Here is a 16,003-nt window from a genome sequence, read left to right as displayed (position 1 = left end):
TTTGGCTTTACAGCCAAACATCTTAACCATTAAGCCATCCCTCCAGCCCATCTAGCTCTCTTTAAATTTTTAAAAATTTTATTTTATAAAGACAAACAGAATTGGTACACTCCAGATGCATGCACCACCTAGTGGGCATGAGTGGCCTTGAGCTTGCCTCACCTTTCTGTGTCTGGCTAACATGGGATCTGGAGAGTAGAACATGAGTCCCTAGGCTTTGCAGGCAACTTGCATTAACAGCTAAACCATCTCTCCGGCCCAACAGTCACATTATCAACTTGGCTTCTCTAGTGTATTATTTACCCAGGCTCTTTTCAGGATCAGGACTACGGCACACATCTTTAATCCCAGCACTCAGGAGGCAGAGGTAGGAGGATCACCATGGGTTCGAGGCCACCCTCACACTACATAGTGAATTCCAGGTCAGCCTGAGCTAGATCGAAATCCTTCCTCGAAAAAGCTAGTACACCCCAACCCAGCAACTTTTGTTCTTGAGCCTGAGACCTTTTGACTTTGTTCAGCATACTCTTCCTTCCTAAGTCTATGTGGCTAGGCCCCCTCACTCACTCATATCTCAGTAGAATCAAGCAGAGAAACTGAAAATCAAAGCTAAGTGCCTACTGATCTCATCTGTTCCTGTTAACCCATTTCCCTGGTTGTCATGAAGAAAGGAAATATATATTCACATTAGGACTATTTCTCCTATAGAATATGGAACAAGAGAAAATAAGGTGCCCATAATGAACACACACATTAGGGAAAAAGAGGAATAGGCAGACAATGGGGTATTAAAATCAGCTGGACGTGGCGATGTGCACCTTTAATCTCAGCACTCACCCAGCACTTGGGAGGCAGAGGTAGGAGGATTACTGTGAGTTCAAGGCCACCCTGAGACTACATAGTGAATTCCAGATCAGCCTGGGCTAGAGACCGTACCTCAAAACAACTACAAAAACAACAAAGAAGAAAACCCAAAAATTCAGGAGTAGCCACAGTAAATCTCAGGAAGATGACAGTGTGAATAATTTAATGATAAGGCAAAGATGACATACTGAATGCACTAACATTTCTTCCCATGTTCAAGAATCCCAACCAGCTGAGAGTATGTTGGCATATGCCTATAATCCCTGCACTGGGTGGGTAGGTGGGCTGGAGTCTGAGGCAGCATTGAGTTCAAGGCTAGCCTTGGCTACTTGAGACCTTATCTCAAATAAAAGCATCCAAGAGTAGTGTGGTGGTGCATGTCCTTAAGCACTCAGGAGGCTGAGGTATGCGGCTCACCATGAGTTTTGAGGCCAGCTTGGGCTACAAAGAGTTCCAAACCGGGCGTGGTAGCACACACCTTAAATCCCAGCACTCAGGAGGCAAAGGTAGGTGGATTGCTGTAAGTTTGAGGCCATCCTGAGAATTCAGAGTGAATTCCAGGTCAGCCTGGGGTACAGTGAAACTGTACCTTAAAAACAAACAAAACAACAAAATCTACCCAACTAACCATCAGTAGGTCTAAGAGTGCTTGCTGGGGAAGCATGAAGACCTGAGTCAATCCCCAGCACCCATATAAAAAGCTGGGAATGGCTGAGCATGCGTATAACCCCAGTGCTAACAGGACCAGAAACAGGAGGCACACTGGTGCTCCATTACCAAAACAATGGAGAGCATTAGGTTCAGGAAGACTCAGGGAAATAAGGTGAGAGATAGAAGAAGACATCCAGCTTCTGACCTCTGCATGCACGTGCATGGGGTACGCACACATGCATACCTCTCTCTCACACACACACCAACCAACCAGAGAACCCTTCCTGTGGGAGACCTGCTGGGCACTGTTTACAGACTTTTCCCCAAGCGAGTGAGGGGGGGTCAGTACCCAGCTAACAGTTCCCAGTTCACAGGGTCAGTTCTAGAGCTAACACTTTAGAACTGGAGCTCTAGCCAAATACATTATCAAAGGTAACTAGGCCACTCCTCATACTGAATGATGGATACCTCCCTAACAAAGCAGTGTCTTGCAGGCTGGATTCTGGGGAGTTACCCTCTAGTATCTGGTGCCCCACCTGCTTGAGTCAAAGAGAGAGAGAGAGAGAGAGAGAGAAAGAGAGAGAGAGGGAGGGAGGGAGGGGGGGAGGAGAGGGGAGAGGGGAGGAACGGGGGAACCAGGCATGGTAGAACATGCCTTTTTATCCCAGCACTCAGGAGGCAGAGGTAGGAGATGAGTTCAAGACCTCCCTGAGACTACATAATGAATTCCAGGTCAGCCTGGGCTAGAGATGAGATCCTACCTCAAAAACCCAAAACAGAGGAGTAAGGCATATTGTGCTATGTGATTACAGAGGTCTCATCTGGTGGGCGGGCCATTTCTGTCCTTGGAGCGACACTGTCCAGCCACTGTAGACTTTCTACCCCACTCTGTGGTGTTTGAGGGACAGCTGCAGACCATCTTCCATCTCCTCCTGCAGTTTCAGCCCTTAGTCCCTTACTAGAGGTAAGAAGGTGAACATGAATCTCCAAGTATCTAGAGGAAACAGAAACACCCCTAAGTGGGTTGAAGGCATGAGATGATTGGGTGAATGGAAGGACTTTTTTGAATGCTCACAAGGTAGTATTTAGTCTATCTCCCCATCCCACCTTTGTCAACCAAAAAACATAAAGCATCTTTCAAATGATACACATGGCCAATTGCAGGACTTGGGTGAACCTCTGAAGCCCAATTCCTAACATTATCTTTGTATACCTATCTCTCAAAACCCAGTGAAGTTCTGTGAACCCCAGATGGAAGCTAGCTCTTGCAAGACTAGGCTGAACAGCCCAACAGCAGTCACTAACCTGATCTTACCACCCAGACCGTATTACTCCTTCCAGACATCAGTGGAAATAGCCAGGAGACATACATCTTACACCTGGTTGACCAAACTTTGAGGGATGGCTAACAGTGAGGATGGGAACAGTGTAGGAGTTGGAGTACCTGAGCACCTAAGGGGGGGAGAAGCAGATTTGAACAGTACTCTCAGGAGTCTTTGATAGGGCCTTTCTGGAGACAAAAGGGAGGGACTTCCTTACACACCTGTATTAACATCAGGGTTGTTCTATTTAACTGCCATGGGGAAGAACTGCTAAGTACCCTACCTCCTCCTAGTGGCCCCACACCCACTTACTTTAGAGATCCTTGGCCCTGTGGCTCCACCTACTTTCCTACTCACAACCATCCTCCCTTTCCCCATTACTTCCTGAGTTCTTCATTTTGCTACCTCCCGGCAAGAGCTTCCCTCCCAACCCAATGATACTGTTTGCTCACAGACCCATAGAGCCTACTGTGCCAGGAACACAGATCTAGAAACAGTTGTGAACCACTTTAGGTACCATTAGTTCCAGGCTTCATTATTGGCTGTGAGCATCTCTTTTGGAGGGTAATGGTTACCTGACCTTACTCCTGATTCAGTCTTTCCCTTCTGCCTCAACTCATTCATGCAAATCCTTTTCATGGCCCTCAATCCTACAGGGTACTGGCACAAACTGGGAAGGCTGGGGGATTGACAGCAGGACTATATCCACATGTTCATATTCTACTGAGACTACCAACTCCCTAGAGACACCCCCCCCCCAACTTGCTGCTCTTCAATCAGCCCCTCACTGCTGGGCTCTACAGATATGTGGACAGGTAGGAACTTGGCAAGTGGGAAGAGATGGAATACAAGGTATGATGGAAGATGTGCAGGCTCTCCCAGGGCTTGGGTGAGTTCTAACCTGGGCTTTCTCACATGAGGTAAGACAGAGGGGCTGGTGAGATGGCTCAGTAGGTACAAATGCTTGTTGTGTAAGCATGAAGACCTAAATTCAAGTTCTAGCACCCACATAAAAAGTCAGACATGGCTACATATGCCTGGATCCCTAGGGCTTAAAAGAGAGAAGACAGGATTGCTGAAGCTTATTAGTCAGCTAGTCTAACAAAAAACTGGTGAGCTGAGGGCTTGAGATGGCTTAGTGGTTAAGGCATTTGCCTGCAAAGCCAAAGGATCCGGGTTCAACTCTAAAGGACCCACTTAAGCCAGATGCACAAGGGGCACATGCATCTGGAGTTTGTTTGCAGTGATTGGAGGCCCTGGCACACCCATTCTACCCCCCCCCCCGCCTCTTTCTCACTCGCAAATAAACAAATAAAATGCATTTTTTAAAAAATGGTGAGCTAGCCAGGCGTGATTGTGCATGCCTTTAATCCCAGTACTTGGGAGGCAGAGGTAGGAGGATCACCATGAGTTTGAAGGCAGTGAAATAAGGTGGAAGAGTAATAGAGAATACTTAATAGATCTTCCTATGACCTCCACCCATGTGTACTCACACATGCACGCAAATCATGTGTACTATACACACACCAGGAAGAGAAAGGAGGAGGCCACGGGCTCTGGGTAAGATGCTGAAATTAAAAAAAAAAAAAAAAAGCACCATGAGTGTGGGACATGGTGTTGCATGCCTTTAATCACTCGGGAGGCAGAGGTAGGAGGACCACCGTGAGTTCAAGGCCACCCTGAGACTACATAGAGAATTCCAGGTCAGCCTGCACTAGAGTGAGACCCTACCTCAAAAAAAAAAAAAAAAAAGGATGGCTGGGAAAATGGCTCACCTGTTAAAAGTGCTTGCCTGCAAGGCCCAGGTTTGGTTCCCCAGCATACACATATATCTGGACACATAGTGGTACGTGAGTCTGACATTCATTTGCAGCAGCAAGAGACCGTGTTGTTCACAAACACTTTTTTTTTTTTTTAAATTAAACCCTGATGTACTCCTTTCCAGAAATAGGTGATTGAAAAGTGGTGGATATACACTTCATGCTACAGGTATCTTTCAACCAACCCCGCCCTCCTGTTCCAATAAGTCTGTTGTCTTCCTATTCTCTATTACCATAGCCTATTGTACCTCCACCACACAGGCCTGGAAAATCCACCAGTTTGATGAGTGCTATATATGGTCTTTGAGTATAATGACTGTGTTGCCTTTTAACAAGCATTGAGCCCAAGAACCAAGGTAGATGCCATCCAGACACCTGTGCTCTGCCTCAATGCAGATGACCCCTTCTCCCCATCCATGGTGAGTAAACTGAATAATGAAGCCCTGGCCCAAGGACCTGTAGACCCTGAGGTACAAATATGCATTATTTGTGAACTACAAGCCTGGTATCTCATTACAAGACCAGGTTCCTGACCTGTTTGAACCCCCCTCCCAGCCTTCCCCTTGCAGGCTGCCCAGCACTCTCCTTATGTGGCGCTGCTCATTACAGCTCAGGGTAGCCACAATGGCTTTCTGGAAGGGTAGCTGCCATGGAAACACTGTTACATGTACCATGTCCTACATCAGCATGACCAAGTCATCTTCCACCCCCCATCGGAGCTGCTTGACCTCACAGCACATTCACCTGGGGATGGAAAGAGCTGACAAGAGGACCATGTGGGATCTTGTTTCACTCTTCCCTTGTTTATTAAATATCAATTCTTCTTGCTTAATGGGCTGAGGTTCAATTTCCCTTTCCTCAATGCTAGAATACACCAACCAGGAATTCACTATGCATTTACCTGCTGGCTTGGTGCTACCCATCAGTACCCACTGATTACTCCTACCTGAGTCTTTTTTTTTTTTTTTTTGCCTCTTCCTGCCCTAAATGCAAGTGCCAGGTCAGTCCCGTCCCAGCAAAAGCCAGGAACTTCATGTGAAGGCTGTGAGGGTCAGAGGAAAAACTTTCTGCAGGGAAGAATGGCAGTGCCTTCAGGTTCTCTTCACATATTTCTGGACAAGGATGAGCTCAACTCTCTGGAGCCTCTGGGAGGCAGATAGTGTGGCTTGGCTTCAGAACATACTGTACTGGGTGGATCCACAGGTGATGAATGCAGGGCTCCCAGGACCCAGAGTCACGCAGGGCCACAAGAGAAAGACAAACAGTGCCATCATCTCATTGGAGACAACCTCAGCAGTGGACTCCAATGGACTCTCCTCTAGAAGGTGGCAGTGTCCAGATTCCCAGTGGTCAGGGAGGCTAAAGAAAACCTGGAAAGGCACTCTGGAGCAGCAGGATGGTCACAACAATAAGCCCGGCACACAGCAGGAGCAGCAGCCACACAGGAACACTCCCTGAGGGTGGGACAATGCAAAAAGTATGAGCAAAGGGGCTTCAGACACCATCAATCTCTTTCGTTCAAGGAGTGGATGGGTGGCTAAAAAATGAATAGCTCATTCTCCAGGGGTCAAGTTTACCTACAGGTAAGGTAGGGTGGTACCCCCAATCCCAATGACTCACGCCTGGAGGGCAGCAGGTGCAGCTGGCAACGACTGTCCACAGCCACAGAGAAAAGAGCAGTTTCGTGGGGCCCAAGAAGCTCTGGACCACGACCCTTCTCTGGTAGAAAGGCTACATCTGTCACCACAATACCATGGGCCTCTCTTATGTAATAGAGACGCTGGAGAAAGAAAACTAGTGAGAGAAGGCCCAGTTGGAGCCTTCCTTTTGGGAAACATGCTTCCCACATGGGCTGGGCCAGACTCCTTTTGGCACATTCAGGGTTCAGCAGGCCTGCAACCCTCCCACGGGGCTGTGCCAACCTTTACCCGATTACCTGGAGAGAGAAAGCTATGTAGATGGCAACAGAGCCAGTGACCGTGCCCAGGCCTAGGAAGGTGCCTGATTCACTGTAACACAAAACAAAGTACTCTTTGTTCTAGAGTCCTTTCAGAAACCCTCACTGAGCAACAGTGGTCCTCAGGAACTCAGGCAGTATTCTTTCCCCAAGTTCCCCCAGGCACACTCTACCCAACCAAGGCAGCTTTGTCTCACACCTGACACTGAGGCAGGAGATGACTTCATGGCCACAGGACCTGGTCCGAAGGGGCAAGAAGGTGGAACTGTCCCAGGCTGTGAGGTAGCAGGGTGGAGGCTGACGCAGGCGCTTGTGCGGGATCTGTACTGTGAAGAGTCGCAACCCACCAGGCTGGTCTGGAACCTGCCCAAACCTGGGGCCAGGCAAGGGATTTGTTGAACTCTCTGGTGCCTGCACAACCTTCAGGTTTGTGCCCTCCTACACCACCCTGGTCTGGCATGATGTAACATCCAACAAGGCTATAGTCATCCCCAGCTCCCCCCAAGTCTCTTCCCACTTCCCTACTAAAGCTGGACCATGATGCTTTTAATCACCCTCTGAAGTCTTTGTACCTGCAGGCCTGGTAGCGGTATGGTGTACTAGAGAAGGTGGGTCCATTCTCTTGCCAATGCAGCTGTGTCACTAGCTGATCCTTCTGCCACACAAAGGCCTTAAAGTCCCATCCCACAGTTACCAACTATATAGGAATAAAGATTCCAAAAATGGACAGTTAGGAGGGAATACAATTACTGCTCAAGCAATATATAAACCTCCTCTTTGCTTCATTCACCCCCTTCCCACACCTGTACCTTCTAACCTTGCCATCTGGGCCCAAAGCCAAATCTTCAATTTCCCCTTCATGGGCTTTGAACTCCAGAACTTTCTCCATACTGGGTACCTGCAGTCAAGCCAACACCATAATTAGGTTGGACACACAGTAAGAACACTATATTCCCACCTGCCTTCTTCTAATTGGCTGCTCACAAATTTCCTAGAACTCATGTTCAGAGTCTCACAATTTTGGTTTTGTTACAACGGACATTTACCTTTCTTACGCAACTAACGCCATACCTTCCAGACTCGAACACAGCCATCCGTCCCTCCGGTGGCAAGCTGGGTGTCATCGTGGCTGAAGCACACAACTTTCTGCAGGGGGTCCGGGCTGAAGTCTGTCTGCACTGCCTGCAAATTTTCTACCTTGAGTTCAACCCCTTCTGCCTGGATATCAGCTCCAGATTTCTTCTCTGCTGGAGCTGCCCCCTTCCTTTGTCGGGGTCCCTGATCCTTAGAACCTGCAATACAAACAACTTGCCATGATCCAGGTTGCTTTCTTTTTTCTTTTTTATTTTATTTGCAAGCAGAGACAAACAGACAGAATGGGCACACCAGGGCCTCTAGCTGCTGCAAATAAACTCCAGATGCAAATGCTACTTTGTGCATCTGGCTTTACATGGGCACTGGGGAACTGAACCTGAGTCTGGGTCATTAGGCTTTGCAGGTAAGCGCCTTAATCACTGAGCCATCTCTCCAGCCCCTTGTCTCTTTTTTGACATAGGGTCCTGCTATGTATCCCAGGCGACCTTTGAACTCTTATCTTCTTCTTTTACCTCCTGAATACTAGGATTACATGTGTCCAACACCCAGCTAAATCCAGACTTAAAAAAAAAAATTAGTCAGGCATGGTGGTGCATACCTTTAATCCCAGCACTTGGGAGGCAGAGGTAGGAGGATCACCATGAGTTCAAGGCCACCCTGAAACTACATAGAAAATTCCAGGTCAGCCTGAGCTAGAGTGAGGTCTTACCTTGAAAATAATAATAATTTAATTATTAATTTATTTGAGAAAGAAAGAGATACAGAGAAAAAAAAAAAAAGAATGGATACTCTATAGGGCCTCTAGCCACTGCAAACAAACTCCAGATGGATGCGCCACCTTGTGCATCTGGCTTATGTGGGTACTGGGGAACTGAACCTGAGTCTTTAGGCTTCTCGGCAAGTGCCTTAACTGCTAAGAAATCTCTCCAGCCCTGGATCCAGACTTTTGTATTGACTAGAATTGACCCTTTTATGTGGCAGCAGTATCCACAGCTTCCTGTTGCTACAATGACCCCACTTCCAATCCTTTAAAGACAAAGATGAGGATGAGAATGATCTTCCCCAAGGCTCCTCACCTGCCTTCTCTGCCTTGTTGCCCTTCTGCTGGTGGGCCCGAAAGCGTAGAAGTTGACACTGGGCATCCTGTCCTGCAGCAAGGATATCACCTGCCAGTGCCAAGTTCATGGTGGCCCGTGTCTCTGTGTCATGAGAGTGCAGCAAGGAGGCACTCAGGCACCCATTAATCAGCTCTAGCTTCAGAAAGTGCTGTGGGAGAGGAAACCAGGATGGGCAAAGTTCAGGGGTGCAAGGAAGGTGTGTCAAGTCCTAGTCTGGTGCCTTACGCCTTTGCTTCCTGCACCTTCTAGCTCATGACTTTCTGGAGCTCGATCCCTCTTAGAGTACAGCAAGCACTGCTTGGATTACCTCCAGTTTACAGATCAGTGGGAAGAAACTTTGAAGTGAAGTAATCTAGCCTAGGGCCAAACGCATCATTCACGCAGCTACAGAGCAGAAAAGGCAATGGGCCTCCCAGAAAAGGTCCAGGATAACCTCCCTGGAGCTATCCCTGAGTTCCAGGGCAAGGCGATCCAGCATACAAAGCGGAGGGTGCAGCTTGCACTACACTGGAGGAGTCTCTCAAGTGCTCAGGGCTAAAATCCGCACCCCGGCGTCTGGCAGGCCGGAATTTCCCACCCGCCCACTCTTAGGACCCCCGTGCATCCCGTGATCAACCTCACCCGCGGCACTACCCGGCCCCACGTCCTGCGCTCTCACCACTCCATTCTTGATGCCAGTCTTGGCGGCACCTCCTCCGCCCGCAGCGATGAGCAGCCCCGCGCTGGGGTCGACTCGAAGCGCGTACAACGGGAACGGGGCCCGGTACAGCTCCTGAGCCCGGCGCCGGCCCATAGCGCCCGCCGCGCGCTCACTGCCAGCCTCGCCGCTCCCAGCACATGCCGCGCCGGGCCTTCCCCTGCTGCCGGGGCTGCTGAACTTGGCCCAGTCGTGGCGCGGAAGATTCCCGACCCTCTCCCACCCGCGGGCTTCCCGCCGCTCGACCCGCGGCCCGCTCGCAGACGTCTGACGCGGCCTCGCGGGCGCGCATTGCGCACGCGCCCTGATCCTCGGCTCGCTGCGCGCACGCGCAGGACGCCAGTCCGCGTCAGCAGTAGCAGACCAACTGTCCCGAGCCCCGACGCGGGCTCGGGTTTGCTACCCCGATAACTACGTAACGTGCGGGGCGTGGGAAGCGGGGCTAGGAGAGGTTATTAAAGATCAATAAACCTTTAGTGAAGAAAACCCTGCCGGGCGTCGTGGCGTACGCCTTTAGTCCCAGTTCTCGGGAGGCAGAAGGTAGGAGGATCGCCGTGAGTGGATCGCCGTGAGTTCGAGGCCACCCTGAGACTACAGCGTGTGCTAGAGCGAGACCCTACCTCAAAACAACAACAATAAAAATCCTCAAAAATCTTAGGTCTGGCCTCTCCTTTTTGTCAAGAGTGGATAGATGGATTCTTACAAGGGCAACCCTAGAGAGGAAGTGACTTGGCAAAGAGCATGGACTTCAAAACAAGCCTGATTCAAATCCCATCACTGTTCCCTAATTTGAGGAGACAGCTAGAAATACTCACCCTTCCCTATGAGGAAAATGACTGTTGCATCCTTGTTAACCCAATGTGCCCTACAGGAATGGCCTCGTAGCTTAATCTTTGGGAATGTCAATGTCTGTTCCACAAACTTATAGACACAGGGGGCCTCTGAGCATCCAAGACCTTGGTCTTTGGTCTCTTGCCCTCCTGGGATACGTGGCAGGACTCGTGTGTTTCCTTTGAGAATCCTCCCCTCTGCCTTGTTGGAGTTTGGCACTGCTGTAGCTATAGTCATCCATCTTGTGGGCTCATCAGGACACAAACACGGTTTTTCAGGATCAAGGTTAGGCTTTATTGGACACTCTGAAAGCTGAATGGGGCCAAGGGCCTCTTCAGCCAGGAGACAGCAGACTCCACAAGGGGTTCCCAGGATTCAGGGCAGGTGAACACACCTGGCCTCCAGCCAACCAGCCCTTCAAGGTGTCTCTAGGGCTTCCCGAGGTCTGAGAAGACCTTATGGGGATGGTGAGGTTTGGAGGAGGTGTTTTAGGGAGCCTCCGAGGCTTTGGAACTAAGATGGTGACTTTCGGAGAAGATACTCTGGAGACATGGGCCTCTTTGGGGTACGAGAAGGCCTGGACTTTGGGGAAGCAGCGGCCTGTCTTGGTGCTTGAAACTGAGGAGGCCTGGAACATTGGGTGGAGTTTGGTGATGGGCTTGCAGACCTGAGGCTCTTTGCCTTGGAGAGTGTGCCTGGGGCTTGAAGTGTTGGTGCTTGGGTTGCTGGTGTTTGATACTGGTGGGTTCCGGGGGCCTCGTCCTGAGACCCCACTTCCAGATTTCTTTCTGGCAGTAGATGCAAGGCCCTGGCCTGTCTTCGAGGCAGGCGGAGGCCAAAGCCTATGCCTATGCGGAAGGGCCCAGATTCCTGGCCCTGAGTCCAGGGCAGCAGTTGTGGGAAGGCAAGCAGCCGAGGTCCAGGCTTGTAACTGGGGTTGGGGCAAGAGGATGTGCGAGGCCGGAAGCATACCAGGCATATGGGATACTCTACGACTGGTGCCTGGCTGGTTCTGCCTAGCCATAGGTGCTGCAGAAGCAGTAGCTGCAGGTCGTTTGCAATGCGGCGGCGCCCCAAATGGACCACCAGAGCCTGGGCAAGTGCTCCTGGGTCTCTGAATTCTGAAGAGTCCCTCTTGCTTGCCACACAACTCCCTACCACTCCAGGAGATATGGTGTCTCTGTACTGAGGCCACTGCCATGACTGCCTGTTAGAGTGGATGTCTGGAGAAGGGAGGCTGGGGCTGGGAGTAGTGGGCAAGAAGCTGCCGAGGTCCTCGGGGTGGGAGGAAGACTGACAAGGAGAATGGGGAGGGGAGTTCTGAAGCTGGGAAGGAGAAAAGTGAGGAAGAGGAGGAGAGAGGTACAGTGGGTAGGTGGAGGGAGAGGAGGACTGTGGAGGGGAGAAACAGTTATAGTTCTGTTGAAAGAAAGTGGGGGAACTTGGGAGAGAGGAAGTGTAGGGAAGTGGGACAAAATCAGAATTTGAGTCAGAAGAGTAGAAATGAAGTCCAGGAGAGTGGGGCTGAGGAGGAGGGGATAAGGGAAGATAGGACTTTGTGGAAGAGGAGAAAGTTGGATTAGGAGAAGGGAAAGACTGAAAATGAGAGAAAAGTGGTAGGTTGGATGGAGGGGAATCCACGAATGGTAAAAGGACCTGAGGGGGGCACCCTGAGGGCACTGAGTTCTGTAGCAGCACCCGATCCTTGTTTTGAGGCAACATTGCCTTGAATCCAGGAGATACTGGGGTGGGGTGACAAAAACAGGGATTCGTGGCCTAGCAGCGTCAGTGTTTGGACCTCCAGGGCCAACTTTGGCTGAGAATCAAGGTTGCCTTTTGTGTACAGTGTGGTTCCAGCAGGCATTGGTGGCAGGCCAAGGGGGACAACCAGCCCTAGCCTGGATCTAAGCTTGGCTCCTCACTTCTTCACGGTCAGCCATTCTTGGGGATAGATGGAGATGGGAAATCAAGACTGGGGGCCAAGGGACAGCTGTAGCTATTTGGGTGGGGTTGAAAGGAGGACACAGCCCATAGGACCTGCAGAGAAAGAAAGAAAACCCAAGGCATTAGGAGGATTGGTCCATTTCTGGTCTCTGCCTCAGGTTTCCAGGTCCAGGCTGAACTCATCAAGACTCCAAATGTTTGCCACCTTTGGGGTCAGAAAAGATGGCAAAATGCTCCAGAAAAGGTGAGAAGTGAAGAGGAATGGGGCTTTAAGGGAAGGAAGGAGTAAGAGGAGGAGGAGGGGCTTGGGGAATGGAGACAAAGATGGGAAAGGAATGAAGGGTATTGTGGTGCTGTGAGTTCTTACCAAAGAGGATTCCTGTGGACTTGTGTTTCACAGACACTTTGGCAAACCAGGGACCTGGGAGAGAATGGATCAGGATCATCCTAGGGTGGCTCACCTCCCTTGCCCATTGTACCCCTAGTCTCTGTTTCCCTAAACTCACACTGACCAGCGCTGCCCTCAGTCCTTCATGCAAGCAGAGGTCGTCTGTGTTCCATGGTTTTGTCCTCTTAACCCTGACTCAAAGCTTCTGTGAGCATTCTGGTTTCCTGGCATGCCGGTTCCTCTGACCTCTTGTCACCCCTAATGCTAGTGTCCCTCTAGCTTAACCTGGTGCTGGGTGAGATGGCTTATTATGCCAGGTGGCAGCAGTGAAATCAACTGATAAAAGACACTGGGAGACTGAGGCTTTGTCTGAGGGGTGGCGTTACCGCCCCCAATAGGAGCTGAGGGGCTTATTCCTTGTGGTCAGCTCTCCCTGGCATCGAATGCCTATGTCACAAAGTCTGATGCTGACATCATAGAATCTCCACTACCCCCCACCCAACTGTGCTACAGCCCCAACCCCTTACTTATTGGTGGTGGTAGTGGTGTTGTTTGTTTGTTTGTTTTTGTTTTTTGAGGCAGGGTCTTGCTCTAGCCCAAGCCGGCCTGGAATTCACTCGCTACATGATCTCAGGCTGGCCTCGAATTCACAGCAATCCTCCTACCTCTACCTCCTGAGTGCTGGGATTAAAGGCGTGCACCACCATGCCTGGCTGTCTTCACTTTTAAAAGACAGACATTAGGGCTGGAGAGATGGCTTAGCGGTTAAGCGCTTGCCTGTGAAGCCTAAGGACCCCGGTTCAAGGCTCGGTTCCCCAGGTCCCACGTTAGCCAGATGCACAAGAGGGCGCACGCGTCTGGAGTTCGTTTGCAGAGGCTGGAAGCCCTGGCGCGCCCATTCTCTCTCTCTCCCTCTATCTGTCTTTCTCTCTGTGTCTGTCGCTCTTAAATAAATAAATCAAAAAAAAATTAAAAAAAAAAAAAGACAGACATTAGACTTGGAGGTCATTGAAACACAGACCTGATTTCCTTTGTTCCTGGTAACACTTACAGGAAGAAGCCATTGCCTTCTGACCAGAGGTCTAGTCCTAAATAGGGATATAAAATGTATAACATTAATAAAATAAAATTTAAATTAGGGCTGGAGAGATGTCTCAGCAGTTAAGGCACTTGCCTACAAAGGCTAACGACCTGAGTTCATTTTCCCAATACCCATGCACAGCCAGATACACAAAGTGACACATGGATCTGGAGTTCTTTTGCAGTGGCTAGAGGCCCTGGAGTGCCCATTCTCCCTCTCTCTCTCTCCCTCTCTCTCTCTCTCTTTCTCTCTCTCCCTTTCTCTTTCCTTGCAAGTAAAATGGGGGAAAAAATATGTGTTGAGGCTGCAGGTGCTCAAGACGCCCTGAGGCTTACCTGTACCACAGACCCACTCCCAGGATGCTGCTCATCCTGCCTGGGACCAGTAGAGGAGTGCTTCACAGGTCAGGTTGGCCTTCCCTCAGTGCCTTCTGTAGCATGCGAAGAAGGACATGCTAAGTTCTAAAAGCTGAACAAAGGACAATATGAGTATATTATTAAATATTGTTAAAGTTGTGACTATTCTCACTGTTTGCTGTATTAAGACCATGCATGTGTCTGCAGACCTGGATCTTTTCTTTCCCTAGGTCTGGTTTTACAAATGCTGCTGATACTAACAATGTTACCAACTTGACTGTATTCACTGAGCACAAAACTAATAAATAAATTTTTTTAAATGCTGGTGATAAACCTGGAGTAACTGCTTATATGATCACTTTGTGTGGTTGTGTGGTGGCTGAGATTCTAGGTTGTCTTTGACTGACCTTGAGAGAAGTGGCAGTGCAGTCACTATAATCATTTGCAGATGATCAGTGCTTATCTGCTCTCCTGTCCAAAGAAAGTGTAGCCAATGCAGGGAAGTTTTGTGTCATTTGCCATTAAATGAATTGTTAAACTACTGTTTTTATTTTCTAGCAATAAAAAATTTGAAATTCTAAAATTCAACTTTTCTTTCTTCCCCTTCTTCTTCTTCTTCCCTTTTTTTTTTTTTTTTTTTTTAGTTTTAGTTTTTTGAGGTAGGGTTTCACTCTGGTCCAGGCTGACCTGGAATTCACTGTGGAGTCTCAGGGTGGCCTCGAACTCACGGTGATCCTCTTACCTCTGCCTCCCTAGTGCTAGGATTAAAGGCATGTGCCACTATGCCCAGCCAAATTCAAGTTTTCTTAAATATAATTCTACTCTTAAAATGTTTATAAAGTAGGGCTGGAGAAAGGGCTAGCGGTTAAGGTGTGCCTGCAAAGCCTAAGAACTCAGGTTTGATTCCTCAGAACCCATGTAATCTAGATGCACAAGGGGGCACATGCATCTGGAGTTCATTTGTAGTGGCCGGAGGACCTGGCATGCCTGTTATCTCTCTTATATGTCCCCACCCTCAAAATAAATCAATAGTAAATATATAAAAATTTTCAAATGCTTACAAAGTAGCTGAGTGAGATGTCACATGCCTTTAATCCCAGCACTAGGCAGGCAAAGGTAGGAGGACCGCCATGAGTTTGAGGCCACTCTGAGACTACACGATGAATTCTAGGTCAGCCTGGGTCCAAGTGAGACCGACCGTACCTTGAAAAACCAAAAGAAAAAAAGTTTACAAAGTGTCTGATTCTGTTAGAATAATAGATTTCATAGATATTACTCTACTAATGTTCACAAAATGGTTTACAAAAAAATTTTACAAAAAAATTTTGTCTTAAAGGAAATAATAATTAAGCTGCACATGGTGGCACACACCTTTAATCCCAGCACTCAGGAGGCAGAGATAGAAGGATCGCCATGAGTTTGAAGCCACCCTGAAACTACATAGTGAATTCTAGGTCAGCCAGGGCTAAAATGAAGGCCTATCTCCAAAGACCAAAAACAAAAAAACGAACAAAAATTATAATTAACTTATATACAAATGCTAAGCTTATGTCTTCCACTTAATAAAACCTTTATTTTGTTTGATGAAACATCTGTTTATAATAGTAAGTGTCATAATATTCTACTCTTATATGTTTTCCATTGGGTAAAACCTTTATTTGTTTGCTTTAAACTTATTCTAATAGATAAAAACTGGGCCCAACTATATAAAATTTCATTATGCCTGTAAAATGAACAAGTAATAAAAAATTTATCAAGAATAATTAGACTTTTAACTTTTTATTATTTACTTATTAGAGACAGAGAGAAGGAGAGAGAGAGAGAATAGGCACACCAGGGCCTCTAGCCACTGCAAAGGAACTCCAAATGCATGCACCAC

The 16,003-nt window shown here is 48.6% G+C and overlaps 3 protein-coding genes and 1 pseudogene across 4 annotated transcripts; 2 read left to right on the top strand and 2 right to left on the bottom strand.

Moving 5' to 3' along the window:
* Positions 1-1,075: 1,075 nt before the first annotated feature.
* Positions 1,076-5,421, top strand: Abhd1 (abhydrolase domain containing 1). Its single transcript, XM_045149227.1, is given in 10 exon segments — positions 1,076-1,102; positions 2,328-2,479; positions 2,747-2,919; positions 3,254-3,401; positions 3,494-3,537; positions 3,540-3,589; positions 3,591-3,644; positions 4,919-4,949; positions 4,952-5,080; positions 5,213-5,421. Coding segments are annotated over 10 exon segments (1,017 nt in total).
* An 18-nt stretch (positions 5,422-5,439) lies between these two features.
* On the bottom strand, positions 5,440-9,750 carry Preb (prolactin regulatory element binding). 2 transcript variants are annotated; one of them, XM_004669371.2, is made up of 9 exons: positions 9,486-9,746; positions 8,786-8,975; positions 7,686-7,906; positions 7,432-7,512; positions 7,187-7,311; positions 6,814-6,987; positions 6,594-6,666; positions 6,278-6,437; positions 5,440-6,111 (listed from the first exon to the last, which is right to left on the bottom strand). In XM_004669371.2, the coding sequence occupies exons 1-9, from the start codon at positions 9,618-9,620 to the stop codon at positions 6,017-6,019; spliced, it is 1,254 nt and encodes a 417-aa protein (XP_004669428.1). In that variant the 5' UTR covers positions 9,621-9,746; the 3' UTR covers positions 5,440-6,016. The 2 variants fall into 2 exon arrangements, with proteins under 2 accessions (XP_004669428.1, XP_012806876.1); XM_012951422.2 differs by lacking the exon at positions 6,278-6,437 and having other exon boundaries at positions 9,486-9,750.
* A 1,118-nt stretch (positions 9,751-10,868) lies between these two features.
* Prr30 (proline rich 30) lies at positions 10,869-12,077 on the bottom strand. The gene has a single exon (XM_004669370.2). The coding sequence runs from the start codon at positions 12,075-12,077 to the stop codon at positions 10,869-10,871; it is 1,209 nt and encodes a 402-aa protein (XP_004669427.2).
* A 2,203-nt stretch (positions 12,078-14,280) lies between these two features.
* On the top strand, positions 14,281-14,383 carry LOC123461264 (annotated as a pseudogene).
* Positions 14,384-16,003: the final 1,620 nt, after the last annotated feature.

Source organism: Jaculus jaculus, chromosome 5 (genome assembly GCF_020740685.1).
Source record: "Jaculus jaculus isolate mJacJac1 chromosome 5, mJacJac1.mat.Y.cur, whole genome shotgun sequence".
In the NCBI taxonomy this organism is placed as follows: Eukaryota; Metazoa; Chordata; class Mammalia; order Rodentia; family Dipodidae; genus Jaculus; species Jaculus jaculus.
Note: the sequence above shows the minus strand (reverse complement) of the source record. Positions and strands in the feature narration are given on the sequence as shown.